The 17129-nt window shown below is 38.2% G+C and overlaps 1 protein-coding gene across 1 annotated transcript; it reads right to left on the bottom strand.

The window, feature by feature from the left end:
- Positions 1 to 8134: 8134 nt before the first annotated feature.
- Positions 8135 to 14909, bottom strand: ppl (glycine cleavage system H protein, mitochondrial). The gene is made up of 5 exons (XM_053789234.2): positions 14715 to 14909; positions 12835 to 12914; positions 10959 to 11022; positions 10026 to 10157; positions 8135 to 9072 (listed from the first exon to the last, which is right to left on the bottom strand). The coding sequence occupies exons 1-5, from the start codon at positions 14875 to 14877 to the stop codon at positions 8975 to 8977; spliced, it is 537 nt and encodes a 178-aa protein (XP_053645209.2). The 5' UTR covers positions 14878 to 14909; the 3' UTR covers positions 8135 to 8974.
- Positions 14910 to 17129: the final 2220 nt, after the last annotated feature.

Genomic DNA, 17129 nt, shown 5'->3' with positions numbered 1-17129 from the left:
TGTTCTCAATCATATAAGACAGCTCAAAGAGGTCCTGAAATGCACTATCAGTCTAGTCCTTGAGGTTAGTAACCTAAACTATGAAGGCTGACTTAAGTGTTGGAGAAGGGTGGAACCAGGATGAGGGGGAGACAACTGATGTGGTCAGGACAAGGGGGTACAACATAGCACTGAATATCAAAATGAGCCAAAGAGGTTCAGTGTCAGGATGAGCAAGTGGAACACTAGAGAACAATAATGGAGGCACTCTGTACACAAAATCAAAGGTACGTTGTGCAGAATGGGCTTAAGAGAGAAATCACATCAGACAATTAGTGGTTGTGTGCATATGGAAGATTGAGCTAGACCTATAAACACATGTTAGGTACTGTACTCACAAGCATGTATCATCAGCAGCAAAGAATCAGGGAAATAGTCATGAGTAACAACAGGGAAGTATGTAAGAAATACCTCAAAATATACCAGGAGGTATTTAAGATATAATTTACCAGAGGAACTTTAAGAAATACTGGAATAGATAGTAGGAACAGAAGAAATAAAAATTTATCTGAAGGAGCTGCATGTTGGAAACCCAGTGGGACAGGTAGGACCTTAGTATATACAGTGGACCCCCGCATAACGATCACCTCCGAATGCGACCAATTATGTAAGTGTATTTATATAAATGCGTTTGTACGTGTATGTTTGGGGGTCTGAAATGGACTAATCTACTTCACAATATTCCTTATGGGAACAAATTCGGTCAGTTCTGGCACCTGAACATACTTCTGGAGAGAAAAAATATCGTTAACCGGGGGTCCACTGTATATAGTATATTGAATGAGAATAAATGGTTAAAAAACTGGCAAGTTGATAAATGAGACACTTGTGGAACATTTGGTTATTTTTTTTCTGAAAATGTTTTGCCAGCCAGTGACTTCCTCAGTCCAATGCATTGGACTGAAGAAGCCATACTTATCTTGATATCATCAATGACTTTCCTGGAGAGATTGAGTCTTGCATATCTATATTTGTAGATGAGGCAGACAAACAAGTTAAAAGAATTGTTAAATAAATGACTGCTTGAGGTAAATCCAACTAAGTGCAAGGTGATGAGAATTAAGAGGTGAAAAGTCAGTGGAATAGAATAATACTGGTACTGTACAAACTAAAAGGAAGACAGTCTCTAGTGTCAGAAAGAAAACTGAACTTTAAGGGTGGACATAGCATTTAAAGACTTGGAGAAACTGTGACCACAGCATATAAAATATTCAGTGGTATCAAAAAGGGAAAGAGCAGGATGATGAGAGCACAGAAATTAAATATTAAAATGAGCCAAAGAGATATAGAAAAATCAGTATTTCACTGTGTGAGAGAGGTAGTGGTGATGGAGGTGGTATTGGCCACCTCTAAATGTGAATACAAATTTATAAGACAAAACTCAGAGTTGGGGATGCATCACACAAGTCAGTGTTAAGAGGTAGGGCCCAAGAGTTGGAGCTCAACCCCACAAAGTTGGACGAGTATTGAATACATATTTACATATCCTTAAATGCCTCATTTCCTCTTGAAACTGTATAGGATATTGATTGTTTAGGCAAATACCATATTTAATATATAAGGGTTTTATTCAACAAGATTACATGCTTATACATGAGTGAGTGGATGTTTTTAGTCAGTGTATGCATAAGTGTCAATGATGTGTGCTTGTACTTCAATAATGCATAATTTGATATACATAATTTGCACATAGTTTATATATGATATATACAATGTTATTTATTGTTTTTATCAGCATTTCACCATTTAAGTATGAATGGAGTTTGTGAAATATAATACTAAACTTTATTTTTGTATGAGTCACCTCAGTGTCAATACGTATGGAAGAACAAAGTGTGTCCAGCTGTGTGTGTAGGCTATTCTTTATAAAGTATTAATTAAGAACCTGGAGAGATTATTATTAGTGGGGAAATGCTAAATTTGCTGGGGTCATATAGTGCCTGGGCAATGTGTGGCAGTCAGGTTTTATTCAAGGGAGAACAGTTACAATTCCTTGGATCAAGAGCCCTTTAGCAGATCCAGGCATAACTTGATCTGAACTACAGGACAATGATATTCATTTCATGTCATTACCTAAATATGTGCATAATGCTGCAGAACATATTATTACTGTATTATATTCGTGGAGAAGCATTAAACCCACAGAGGTCTTACAGCGCCTGGGAAACAGAAGGCAGATTTGATCCAAGGAAGTGATGAATAGCTCCAATTCCTTGGATCAAGAGCCCTTTGGCATCAATGAACCCCCTTTTAAAGGTGGCATAACATAAACTTGGGCATTTGAAATAGAGCCATATCAGACAATATAACCCTAAATAACTTTAATATGTATGCCAGTCTATTGTGTAATATAAAGATTTGTACTGTGTATCAAAACTGTGATTTAGTTGAGATGTTTGGAAACATATTTTGACATGGATAGCTCTTTCATTACTGATCTCCAGTATCATATAGTTGTTAGCAACTGGATGCACAATATTACAGCTCTGAAGGTATCAGACCAGCAAATGTTAATACCGTATCTCTAGAGCTCGAAGTATTCTGATTTATATATCCTCATTACCCTACTGAAGTCTCCCATCTCATATTGATACGCAGGTGCATTACTTCATATGCAAACCCAGCCTGTATAATGAAATATGAGTGGGAAGTCATCTTGTGTGATGGAGTATGGTGGTTAAAACCATCCTGTGTAATGAATGTGTTAAGTAAACACAGTCCTTACTATACATTGGTAAAATATATAGTATTAGGGCACTTACACATTGTAATGTATCTTATGTAATGTTGACACTAATTTTCATGGGGGAAGCAGTTAACCTGTAGAGAATTTACAGCACCTTGGAAATGAGCAGTAATGAGGTATGATCCTAGGAAGGTGAGCTCCAGTTCCTTAGATCAAGACCCCTTCAGTGGCATTTAGTCACTATGGTAATGTCTAATTTACATAAAAAAATAATCCATTACTGTTGTAATGTGATGAACTTTCTATCCATTTGAAAAGTTTCCAATTTTCTCAGATTAATTAATGTAAATTACATAAATTTATTTTATAAGTATAGTATAGTATGTCATACTGCATTTTACTAATAAATGTCATGTGTCTGTAAGGAATTAAAATGATGCCTATATATAGATGAGATTTGGACATGTTTGCCTGTGAACACCTAGTCAAAGTATTAAAAGTCTTTCAACTTACCTTTTGAATTATCACTGACATCCTATTTCCTTTCCTTCATTACTTATACAGTATTATAATTACATTAGTATTATTATTGTATTCTTGGGAAAGCACTAAGTCTGTAAGGTTATATTAATAAAGTAGTGTTACATCCATGTCATACAGATAAACCTGTGATCATTAAAGTGCTGAGGAAATGGAAAGCAATGAAGTCTGATCCACTGAAGAGGAGGGTACCTCCAATTCTTTGGATCAATAGCCTTTCAATAGCATCAATGCAACCCCCTGAAGAGTTATATCAACATAAGGTAACTGGTATGTATACAGTATTCTACCTTAGCACATTTTAACAAGGAAAAGTGCTAAATACCTAAACTTAAAAAAAAAATTCTACTCAGTGCAACTAGGGCATTAACCCTTAAACGGTCCAAACAGATCGACGTTCAAATTCGTAGTGCTACAAAAGTAGATCTACTTTTTTTTACATATTTTCAAACAAAAAAAAAAGTAGATAAAAGTTTTTTTTACATGTTTTCAAATGTAAAACAAAAAAGAAGATCTACAGTTTTTTACATACTTTCAGATGTTGAAAAAACGTATATATACGTTTGGACCATTTAAGGGTTAATAAAGATTAATCACTCACTATAAAAAGGAACAGTCGTTTAGATATAGGTAGTCAAGGTTTAGATGTAGGTAGTCAAGGGTTAGATATATGTAGGTAGTCAAAGTGTGTGTGGAAACCTCTGAGAATGCAAGCATATAGATAATATACAGGTTTCATGGGGAAGTGGAGAAGAATCCTTCCTCTGTAAGCCATGTATTTCATAAGAGAAGACTAAAATGCTGGGAGCAAAGGGTTAGTAACTCCCTTCTGTGTAAAAAGAAGAAAAACTTTAGTTTTCTTTTTCTGGTTACCCTGCCTGTGGGAGATGGCCGATATGTTGGAAAAAAAAAAAAGTCTCGAGTATAATCAAGTAAGAAGCTACCACTCAGGGAAGTACTACTGTCCTACCAAGTGAATGTAAAGAGGAAGCCTGTATTTTGTTTTACATGATGGTAGGATTGTTGGTGTCTTTTCTTCTGTCTCACAAACATGCAAGATTTCAGGTTTATCTTGCTACTTCTACTTACACTTAGGTCACACTACACATGCATGTATGTTTATGTTTACACACTCATCTGAGTTTTCTTTGATTTGATCTTAATAGTTCTTATTCTTATTACTTTTCCTTTCATATCCATGGGGAAGTGGAATAAGAATCTTTCCTCCGTAAGCCATGCGTGTTGTAAAAGTCGACTAAAATGCTGGGAACAATGGGCTAGTAACCCCTTTTCCCGTATAGCTTACTAAAAAGAAAAAGAAGAAAACCATCAAAGTGGGATGTTTGAATGTGCATGGATGTTGTGCAAATGATAAGAAAGAGATGATTGTGGATGTTATGAATGAGAAGAAGCTGGATGTCCTGGCTTTAAATGAAACAAAGCTGAAGGGGATAGGAGAATTTCAGTGGGGAGAAATAAATGGGATTAGGTCAGGGGTTTCAAATAGAGTTAGAGCTAAAGAAGGAGTAGCAATCATATTGAAGGATAAGTTATGGCAGGAAAAGAGGGAATATAAATGTATAAATTCAAGGATTATGTGGAGTCAAATAAGGTTGGATGTGAAGAGTGGGTTATAGTAAGTGTTTATGCACCTGGAGAAGAGAGATGTAGAGAAGAGAGATTTTGGGAAATGCTGAGTAAATGCATGGGGAGTTTTGAACCAAGTGAGAGAGTACTTGTGGTTGGAGATCTCAATGCTAAAGTGGGTAAAAATGTTGTGGAGGGAGTAGTAGGTAAATTTGGGGTGCCAGGGGTAAATGAAAATGGGGAGCCTTTAACTGAGCTATGTATAGAAACAGGTTTGGTAATAATTAATACATATTTTATGAAAAAGAGGATAAATAAGTATACAAGTATGATATAGCATGTAATGAAAGTAATGTTAGATTATGTATTAGTGGATAAAAGTTTGATGGGTAGGCTTCAGGATGTACATGTTTATAGAGGGGCAACAGATATATTGGATCATTATTTAGTTGTAGCTACGGTTAGAGTAAGAGGTAGAAGGGACAAAAGGAAAATGGTAACAGCAAGTAAGAGAGAGGTGAAAGTATATAAACTAAGGGAGGAGGAAGTTAGGGTGAGATATAAGCAACTATTGGCAGAAAGGTGGGCTAATGAAAGTATGAGTAGTGGGGGGGTTGAAGAGGGTTGGGATAGTTTTAAAAATGGAGTATTAGAATGTGGGGTGGAAGTTTGTGGCTATAGGAGGGTGGGTGCAGGAGGAAAGAGGAGTGACTGGTGGAATGATGAAGTAAAAGGTGTGATAAAAGAGAAAAAGTTAGCTTATGAGAGGTTTGTACAAAACAGAAGTGTTATAAGAAGAGTTTATGTAGAGTAAAAGAAAGGGTGAGAGTGCAAAAGGAGAGATGATGATAAAGTGGGACAGGCACTGTCAAGAAATTTTGCAGAAAATAAGAAAATTTTTTGGAGTGTTATAAACAAGTTAAGAAAGCCTAGGGAATGAATGGATTTGTCAGTTAAAAACAGAGTAGGGGAGTTAGTAGATAGGGAGCTGGAGGTATTAGGTAGATGGCGGGAATATTTTGAGGAACTTTTAAATGTTGATGAAGAAAGAGAGGCAGTAATTTCATGCTCTGGCCAGGGAGGTATCACACCTTTTAGGAGTGAAGAGCAGGATGTGAGTGTGGAGGAGGTGCGTGAGCCATTACGTAGAATGAAAGGGGGTAAAGCAGCTGGAACTGACGGGATCATGACAGAAATGTTAAAAGCAGGGGATATATAGTGTTGAAGTGGTTGGTATTTTTGTTTAATAAATGTTTGTTTATATAAAGGGAAGGGGGACAAAAGAGATTGTAGAAATTATAGGGGAATAAGTTTACTGAGTATACCAGGAAAAGTGTACGGTAGGGTTATTATTGAAAGAATTAGAGGTAAGAGAGAGAGTAGGATTGCAGATGAGCAAGGAGCTTTAGAGTGGGCAGGGGATGTGTAGATCAAGTGTTTATATTAAAGCATATATGTGAACAGTATTTAGATAAAGGTAGAGAAGTTTTCATTGCATTTATGGATTTAGAAAAGGCATATGATAGAGTGGATAAGAGAGCAATGATGTAGTAAATATTAAAAGTGTATTTAATAGGTAGTAAGCTGCTAAATGCTGTAAAGTTTTCATGAGGATAGTGAGGCTTAGGTTAGGGTGTATAGGAGAGAGGGAAATTACTTCCCTGTAAAAGTAGGTTTTAGACAGGGATGTGTAATGTCACCATGGTTGTTTAATATACATGTACATATTTATAGATGGGGTTGTGAAAGAAGTAAATGCTAGGATGTTGGGGAGAGGGGTGGGATTAAATTATGGGGAATCAAATGCAAAATGGTAGTTGACACAGTTACTTTTTGGTGATGATACTGTGCTTATGAGCCATTCTAAAGAAAAGTTGCAAAGGTTATTGGATGAGTTTAGGAGGGTGTGTAAAGGTAGAAAGCTGAAAGTGAACATAGATAAGAGTAAGGTGATGATGGTATCAAATGATTTAGATAAAGAAAAATTGGATATCCCATTGGAGAGAAGGAGTATGCAAGAAGTGAATATTTTCAGAGATTTGGGAGTTGACGTGTCAGTGGATGGGTTTATGAAGGATGAGGTTAATCATAGAATTGATGAAGGAAAAAAGGTGAATGGTGCATTGAGGTATTTGTGGAGACAAAAAACGTTATCCATAGAGGCAAAGAAGGGAATGTATGAAAGTATAGTGGTACCAACACACTTATATGGGAATGAAGCTTGGGCTGTAAATGCTGCAGCAAGGAGGTGGCTGGAGGCAGTGGAGATGTCCTGTCTAAGGGCAATGTGTGGTGTAAATGTTATACAGAGAATTTGGAGTGTGGAAATTAGGAGGTGTGGAGTTAATAAAAGTATTAGTCAGAGGGCTGAAGAAGGGATGTTGAGGTGGTTTGGCCATTTAGAGAATGGCTCAATGTAGAACGACTTGGAGAGCACATAAATCTGTAGGGAAAGGAAGTTGGAGTTTTGGTCATCCTTGAAAAGGTTGGAGGGAGGGGGTAAAGGAGGTTTTGTGGGCGAGGGGCTTGGACTTCCAGCAAGCGTGTGTGAGCGTGTTAGATAGGGGTGAATGGAGACGAATGGTTTTTGAGACCTGATGAGCTGTTGGAGTATGAGCAGGGTAATATTTAGTGAAGGGATTCAGGGAAACTGGTGATTTTTATATAGCCAGACTTGAGTACTGGAAATGGGAAGCACAATGCCTGCACTTTAAAGGAGGGGTTTGGGATATTGGCAGTTTGGAGGGATATGTTATATCTTTACATATGCTTTTAAATTGTTGTATCTGGGTGCCCCTGCAAAGACAGTGATTATGAATGAGTGACGTGAGTGTTGAATGATGAAAGTATTTTCTTTTTGGGGTTTTTCTTTCTTTTTGGGTCACCCTGCCTCGATGGGAGACGGCCGACGTTGAAAAAAAAAATTTAGAAAATTAATTTTGACAAAGTAATTCAAAATAAGAGCATGTAATTGTACTCCATACCTAAAGTTTAAACAAAGCTCTGCTTCTAAATATACAGTATCAATATGTACAAGTGGTTGTGTTGAAGTATTTATTTCTCTCTCTTTTTTCTTTAATAATTAAATAAAGAGGGACTAGTAACCCCTTCTCCTGTATTTTTTTTTTAACAAGTTGGCCATCTCCCACTGAGGTACATGTATTACTAAACTTAAAAAGAAACTTTCGTTTTTCTTTTTGTACTGCCCCACCTTGGTGGGATGTGGCCAGTTTATTGAAAGGAGAATTACATGAAGAGTGAGGGTGTAATAATACTACTAACATCACTTTATCAATATTATATTGGAACAAGAATCTGTGCATATGCCTTCACATGGAAATAAAGTTCATAACCATAAAGATACGTACTGCAGGGCTATTGCGCGACCACCCACTGAACCACCAGGCCATGAGCAGCATAATTTTAAGCAGTACTCTATTATTTACAGCTGACAATGGCCTACCATTCACAAACATTCTTCCATCACATTCTTTATAAAAATAGTGGATAACATCAATCCAATCCATCAGTATGTTATATCATTATCAGAATAAAGAAAACCTTTCAATGATGAAAGATTCATAAATATTGTACATTACAGCCTGCATCTTACCAACTTTACTTAGCATTTTTAAATGAAAAAGTATGTTTTAATGAAACTGGCAAAATTAATTTGTTCAAATAATTTTATACTATATTTGGAGACAGTGTGAACTTATAATGGATAAAATAACTAAAATACATTCACTATACCTATGTAAACCATGAGAATATTCATGCAGTGACTACTCACTTGCGAAGACTTGAGACGAGACAGAATAAGGTCAAGATCTATAGTCTACAATCACGTAGGTTGTAGTTGATAGCATTTCCACAGAGAATTCTTGATCATATTTCCCTCTGCTCCACATTTCTGTTGTGCACAAATCATTAGGCGTAATAATACAGGACACCCCAACTGAAAACAAAACAGTGTGCACTAGTTATGGAGCCTTGAATAGTGCACTACAGAGGATTGAGGAGGTATGGTTATAAAGTGAGCAAATGAGCAACATATAGTTTGATGTGGATTCACCAGCTTGCAACACTTGCTGGCCTCTATATTTCTTACTCTTGCCTGTGTTATTGTTCACTTTCTTTCAAGAACTTCTTATATGCGTCTTCATCCATTAGTTCATCTATTTCAGCTGGAACAGTCAACTCTAACTTGAATAACCAACCTGCAAGACAATTTTTTAGTTAAGGAAATTTTTTTATTATAAATACAATATACAAATCCATATTTAAATACAAAAACAATGAACAAATCAGAAACATCTACAATAACCAAGCAAATGTGAAATAATTTAAAAAAAAAAAAAAAAAACATCTGTCTATTGACATTTCCTTCCACTTCACTTTAGGGTTCACTCCATCTCAAATGTACGGTACATTAATTAAAGTATACTATATAAAAGTAAATGTAACACTTGTCTGCCCTGCCAGCATCAAGTTTCAGCATTCAACTTCTTACAATTCAAAAATGTTTAAAAACTCATAAAATAGGAAAATATTTAAAAAATAAATTGAGCATTTTCAGGTTACATGAAATATTGAGATTTCAATGATATAATGAGTGATTTCTATGACATCTTGCAATCAAAGAGAAGGCCAGGGACATTAACAGTCTGGCAGGCCAGGATAGGAAAACTAGTGTGGAGAACAGGGAATGATAGAGCACTGTGTGCAGGTTGTATGATTTATGTTAAATGCAGAAAACTTGGATCCATGCAAAAGGATCCAGCTGGAAGACATAGATGAAAATATATCTGACAATGCCATCATTTATGAAGGTAACATCTTATGATTAAATATCCCAGATAATGTAAACATAATAAACAAATGAATGGTGAAATATGACAAATATTTGATACCCTTGACTGTCAACACAGAAGTAAAATGTATTTTACCTAGAACTTCAACAATTCAAATATCTAAATTAACAATAGATATCTGGATACCTTGGATGTAAACAGTTATAAAAACAACGAAAAATCACATACCCGACTGAAAAAATATTGCTTGAGATTGTAAGCTACCTGTACAAAGTATGTGAGAATTACAAAGCAAATTGTTTAGTATGATCTGCATAACAGAATAAAATAAAGCCTTTGTGGGTGGTAGCAGGAAATACCTTCATCATAACAGCTCTGGTTGATAAGTGATGGCTGGTCCTCAACGGCAGTATTGACTGCAGTCACTTTACCAGAAACAGGAGAGTAGAGTTCACTTGCTGCTTTCACACTCTCAAGAGCTCCACACTCCTCTGCCCAAAAAATAACTAATTAAAATATTGACAATAATCATTAATCTGAATTTAAAACTGTTGAGAACGTAATACAGTACATGAAATTTCACCCTCCCAAAATCATAACGGTATTTCCGCTCTATGACACAATCAAATAAAAAAATACAATGGCAGTCACAATAATAACTTCAGCAGCTAGCCTGCAGAACTTTATCCAAGTTAATTATTAGAGGTAATCTGCTTGACCTAGTTCTGGTAAACAATAAGACTCTTGTAAATAATCTAAGAGTCTACCAAAGAGGTTGGCACAAGTGACCATAAATCTATAAATTTTAATATTACAGGTATAAAGGAGACACAAGTAGGGTACTAAGGATACCTAACAAGGAAAGAATGAAAAACAATAGTTTCATGTTTGATAAATTTAGATTTACAAGGGATATAGGAAAGCTTTAGCAACAGAGCTATAGATGACACTAAAACTTTTGGTAACTTGCTTACAGCAATAATAATCTTCCTTATTTTTGCATGGAACAGCTGTGCTATTCACATGACCTGAATATAGTAACTCCAGCACATCAACAGCTCAATTAGAGATCGGGTTTTCTTTTCCTATATACTGTAGTGTATTTGTTATAATAAACTTGATAACAAAAACACGAGATTTGGAAACCAGTTTTATCTGTACATAAGATAGGGTGCACAGTATATAAAAATGTAAGGATTTTTAGAAAAAAAAAGAAAAAAAAAAACAGGATGGGGTTGAATTACTCACGAAGCTGGGTTATATTCGAGTTTAAACAGCATGTAAATTCTTACCCATCTGCTCATACTCAGCGTCTACCTCTGGTAGCTGGGCATATACAATATCTCCAAGTGATTCCTGAAATTAAGAGGGAGAGCAGTATTTGATATACATTAGATTAGAGACTTTTGAATATCTTCACAAAAGATCAACGTAAGAAATGAATCAGTCTGCCCAGGGGTGCAGGTGAGTATACATACAATACGTCTGGATCCTTCAGGGAAAATATTATTCTCTAACTCTGGTTCATCAGAATTTGCTTGAAGCTCTTGTATGTTTTAGTTTAGACATTGCATTTCGATCATATTTAATCACGAATGACAAACTACCCACGCACTACATGACCCCCACAGGTTTAGCACTTCCCTTTAATATAATTAAATGGAAAATGGAGATAATCAACGCTTGCTGGTTTTAGACCACACACACACAAACTCATTGTTTCTCCCACCAAGTGGTTTCTAGTTACACTTTCAATGTGTGGCAAGCAGTAACAGCCTGGTTAATCAGGCCCTGATCCACTGCAAGGCCTAGTTATAGACTGGGCCATGGGGGCGTTGACCCTTGAAACAACCTCTGGGTATACACCAGATATAGCTTGGGAGATGCTTTTCAGCTCTTTACTATCCTTCATTATACATACTTTTTTTTCAACAAACCGGCCATAATATATACAGAAGAGGGTTACTAGACCCTTGCTCTCGGCACTTTAGTTGCATGGCTTATGGAGGAAGAATTCTGTTCCACTTCCCCATGGAGATTCATTATACATACATACGTATATAGCCACACATGACGCTCTAACCCACTGGACCACGCAGTCAAGGTAAAACACCTAGCTCAGCTGGGCGCTTGATTCTTGTAGGATTGCATGGTCATCAGGATGGCTTATTTCCACTGGGCCCCTTTAATCCTCTTTCCCAGGGTGCAAAATAAACTATTACTATATGTAAATATTATTCACTGGGAAAATATGGTCCAATGGGTGGAAAATTAAATACTATATATGTATCGCCTCATGGTGAACAAAAATCACGCATAATGCTCTAACCTACTGGATCACGCAGTCAAGGTAAAACACCTAGCTCTGCTGGGTGCTTGATTCTTGTAGGACTGCAGGGTCCAGTGGGTTAGAGCATCATTTGTGATTTTCGCTCACCATGAGGCGATACATATATAGTATTTAATTTTCCACCCATTGGACCATATTTTCCCAGTGAATAATATTTACACAGTAATAGTTTATTTTGCAAGTATTGTACTGTACAATATTTCCTAAAAATACTTATAGTACAAAGGCTAACCAACCTTCTTAACTGCAATTAATACAGGTCCTTAATTATATGAACTGCAAATGCATGGTGGTTTGTGAGTGATAACTGCCCCTGGGGGTTGATGCCACCTGGCAGCTCTCTCTCACTAACTGATGAGAGGTGGATGACTGAGATGGAAGAGAAGAAGCACTGAGAATGTATTTAGCTCTTGGGGTACACTTAGTAGTGGCCTCAGCTCACTCTGTGGGGACCAGAGTTTGATCCTCGGACCAGTGGAAACACTGTAATTGTCCTTGCATGGACAATTGCAACATTTCAACCCATGGTGGAGACAAACACAGACACTCAATGTGTGAGGCGAGTGTGTTGCCAACTGAGCCACAGGATTTATTGGGTGAAGTGAATCAACATTTTATTAGTACACTAGTGTTGGTATACAGTTGTGCCAACTAGCTGCTGTTCATATAACCGCTAGAAATTTAAAAGTATACTATAATACAAGCAAGATTAGGTGCTGAAAACAGGACATCACGAGCATAGCTGTGTTCCTGTTGCCAACAGGTAAGTACTGTAACTGCAAAATAGTAATCATGGAACATAAAAAACACAAACTTACCTGAGCATAATTTGTAATACCAATAGTTCCAATGTTGTCTTCAACTGCAACCCATTCATGCTTCTCGGTATACTTGCGCTCTGAAAAGGTATAGGTACAAGTTTGTGAAAATTACATATGGATCCTGAATCATACTCTACAGTATGTCATGTCTCTGACACCTTATGCTTGTAGCTTGGTCGGAGCATGTTATTACAGACATGAGGGAGCACTGAAGTGTACCCTGTGTACAGTGTAACTTCAGCAGTGCCTTGTCTTAGGGATAGGTTGATATTACCTGTGTATGATGAGGACACCATTTTTTGTAATTACCAAAATGATAGAATCATAAATTGAAAACATGAAAATGCCTCCATGAACAAAAGTATTAGTTGCACCTAGGCACCTTACTTGAAATTATTAAGTAAGTTTATTTAGGTATAGGTACATGTGAGTACAGTTACACAAATCATATAGTAACGTATGTGTAAATCATTTAGGATAACCCAAAAAAGTCAGTGACTTATTTCCACTGGGGGAGAACTGGACTTATAGGGGTCATACAGCACCTTGAGGGAATGGGAGGCACTCTGGTTCAATCCATGGAAGGTGAACGTAGGTCCAACTCCACAGATCAAGAGCCCCTCAACAGCATCAAGGAACCTCCCTTGAGGTGACTTTGCTTAAAGTGCTCACAGAAAGGGAGGAGAGATTTCTTGTATAGCTAACATTCATGTACCTATCACTGTAAGCTGATCCTCTCATTAATGTTAATGTAAATTAACTCAAGTTTACCTTATTCCAAACATATCTCCTTTCACTGTTAACTGATTTTCACACAGTTGAGTTACTTAGCTGTCTTAACTTTTAAGGTTTAAATATTACAAGGGCCCCAATGGAAATAAATTACTAACCTTTTTTTTGGGTTATCCTGGGTAATTTACACTATGTATGATAATTGTACTTATGTGTACCTGTGCCTAAATAAACATACACAACAGCAAACAAATAGTTTCATCAGTTATGAAGACACTGTGGTGAACATTTCTTCAGAAGCACTCTCTAAGTTTTTTCTAATATGAGATGGAAGGTATTCATGCCTGGATAATTTATGAGGTCGTTTGCTCTTTCAAGAGGAAAGGGATGAGCAGCATTGCCAGTCTTTTTCCTGGTTATTTTATTTATATATTTCCAAGCCAAACTTAAAGGGGTAGACCTATTTAACCCACTAACAAATTGTTCCCATTCCTTTTGCCTAAGTTCTTGCTTTCTATTCTTTGCACATGCTAGTGCAGCTTGGAATGTTCTGAGCAGGTCTGGGGTTCTACATTCATGGTAAGCTTTACCAATCCTCTCTTTTTGATTATAACAATAATAATTTACCAATCCTCCTAGCTGATGCATGTATTAGATTGCGTAGCTATGGATCATTATAGTATTTACATTGGTTTTTATTGTCATTTATAGTGGAAGGTTTATCTAAAATCTGAGGTGAACTGTACCATAGCTCATTGCTCTTGTCTGCTACAACTACCCACCAATCTTGTAAAGATCATGAAATATCAGATACAGAATATCTAAATCGTCTATTTCATTGTTAATGATTTATATCTCATATGTCCAGCAGGATCCAGACCTGGCCATTAGTAATTTATAATCACTATATCCATCAATACATCACACACAAATATACCAATAGGGACTCAACAGATACATTAGCAAATAAACTGTGATTAGTATTTATCTCTCCTTTCTCCCACTACTGTGAGTAATACAATTTAAGAGATAAAAGTGGAGTTAGAAAGTATAAAGAGAAGACGATTGCAAGTACCAGACGGCGTCTCAGTTCTCCACCACACATTACCACTTCAGTTTATGGTTATTTAAGGTGGTGTCCTCACCTGCTAGCAAGGTGGCGGCGTAGGTGAAGTGTCTATGGAGAGTGTGAGGCAGGAGAGTGACGGTATACAGGTGGTGTGAGGCAGATAGTCTGGGGAGAAGAGAGCCCACACCGTGAAGTAGAAGTCGAGCCATGTTGGTGATCGCTGCTGCTGACCCACTCATACCTCCCCCCTCCTGGGGGAGGAGGAACCCACCTTCATCATGCTGAGGTGCCTTACATCTCCTGGGGTCACTTCAACCTACTGAAGAACCTTCATCTTACGGAGAGCTTTCATTCTGCTTAGGAACCTTCGTCTTACGGAGAGCTTTCATCCTGCTGAGGAACCTTCTTTGTATTGAGGAACCGTAATTTTGCAGAGCTTTCATTCTGCTGAGGATTATTATTATTATAATCAAAAAGAAGCGCTAAGCCACAAGGGCTATACAGCGCTGCAGGGTAGGGAAGGAAGCAAGGGAATTGGATGGCAGAAGGGAGGGGGGATGATCAGCAGGTTACAGAAAACAGCGGGGCAGGGGATAGTACGGGGGTAGGGGGTAGCAAGAGATACAAGTAGAAAGGGCTGAAAGTATCAGAATTTGTGAAGTAAGTCAGTCGTTGTCAAAAAGTCAATGAGAGAGTCCGGATGAAAGGTGGGTCCATCAGCGAGAAGGGAAGGTAAAGAGAGAGCAGCGGGGCGAAGACGACGACAGAGGTAAATTCTGCGTGCTCGTTGATAAAGTGGGCAGTCCAACAGAATGTGGCTGACTGATAATGGAGCTTGGCAATTCTCACAGAGAGGAGCAGGGCGCCTCTCCATGAGATATCCATGAGTAAGACGAGTATGGCCAATGCGAAGACGGGAGAGAGTAGTCTCCCAACCTCGACACTGGTGATAAGAAGACGGCCAGTAACCTATACTCGGTTTAATAGACTGAAGTTTGTTGCCGAGCATAGTAGACCAACGTTGTTGCCAACGGGTGTGAAGGTGGGAAGATATTACAGCAAAATAGTCCGTACATGGAATACCTCTATAAGAAACTGGTAGGTCATGTACTGCTGACCGCGCAGCAGTGTCTGCCTGTTCATTGCCCTGTACGTCAACATGACCAGGGACCCAACAAAAAACAATATCTTTATGCTTAGTAAAGATGCGGCGTAGCCAAAGTTGGATACGGAGGACTAAGGGGTGAGGTGTATCAAATTTTTGTATAGCCTGTAAAGCACTAAGGGAGTCTGAGACAACCACAAATGATGACACAGGCATAGATGCAATACGGATAAGTGCTGTAAGGATGGCATATAATTCAGCAGTAAAAATACTAGCTGAAGATAGTAAATGCCCTTGTACGACGCTGTCCGGAAACACTGCTGCGAATCCTACGCCGTCAGAAGACTTAGAGCCATCTGTGTACACAGCAATGGCATGAGAATGAGAGTGAAAGTGGTCAAGAAAAAGAGAGCGGGAAGCGACCGTAGACAGTTGGGCTTTCGAGCAAGGGAGGGAGAAAGAACAGACTCGAACAGCTGGAACTTCCCAGGGGGGTAGGGAAAAGTGAGATGCTACATGTACATAGAAAGGTGGTAGTTGAAGAGAAGACAAGAGCGAATGAAGGCGAAGAGAGAAGGGATGGAGTAAGCAGGGGCGGCGAACAAATAAAGAATGTCTACTAATATCAGTGACCATTCTATAAATGGAAGGATTGCGGAGATCATGAGAGCGTACATAGTAGCGCAGGCAATGGGCATCACGGCGATCGGATAAGGCTGGAACGTTCGCTTCTGCATAGAGGCTTTCGACAGGGGAAGAGCGAAAAGCACCAAGGCATAAACGTAATCCTTGGTGATGAATGGGATTAAGGCTAGAGAGAGTAGCAGGAGATGCCGCTGAATAGATCTGGTCACCATAATCAAGTTTCGATAAAATAAGGGTGGAATGTAGGTGAAGGAGGGTTCGACGATCAGCTCCCCACGAAAGATGAGCAAGGGTTTTAAGAAGGTTCAGCCGGCTGTGACAAGTTGCCTTCAGAGAGGTAATGTGAGGTTTCCAGGATAACCTACGATCAAAGAGGAGGCCCAGAAACTTGACTGTATCACGTTCAGGGATACGTGAGCCATAGAGGTACAAAGGATGATCAGAGATGACAGAGCGTCTAGTGAAAGTGATTTGGTGGGTTTTAGTGCTGGAAAATTTAAACCCATGTGTGGTGGCCCAATTGGAAACACGGTCGACTGCATGCTGGAGAGAAACTGTAAGGAGGTGACAGTCAGCGCCTGCACAGGCAATAGCGAAGTCATCAACATAGAGTGATGACCAAATATTTGATGGAAGACTAGAGGCCAAATCATTAATAGCAAGGAGAAAAAGTGTTGTGCTCAGAACACATCCCTGGGGGACACCTTCAGCTTGGACAAAGTCCGGGGAGAGCACATTATT

This window comes from Cherax quadricarinatus, chromosome 44 (genome assembly GCF_038502225.1).
Source record: "Cherax quadricarinatus isolate ZL_2023a chromosome 44, ASM3850222v1, whole genome shotgun sequence".
Classification (NCBI taxonomy): Eukaryota; Metazoa; Arthropoda; class Malacostraca; order Decapoda; family Parastacidae; genus Cherax; species Cherax quadricarinatus.
The sequence above is the reverse complement of the archived record's forward strand: the minus strand, read 5'-3'. Positions and strand labels throughout refer to the sequence as shown.

Coding starts and splice junctions, on each gene's coding strand:
- ppl (XM_053789234.2), bottom strand. CDS start 14,877: ATGAGTGGGTCAGCAGCAGCGATCACCAACATGGCTCGACTTCTACTT. Junction 12,915..14,714: donor CGCCGCCACCTTGCTAGCAG/GTGAGGACACCA, acceptor ATACCTTTTCAG/AGCGCAAGTATACCGAGAAG. Junction 10,158..10,958: donor CGCTGAGTATGAGCAGATGG/GTAAGAATTTAC, acceptor TTTTTTGGGCAG/AGGAGTGTGGAGCTCTTGAG.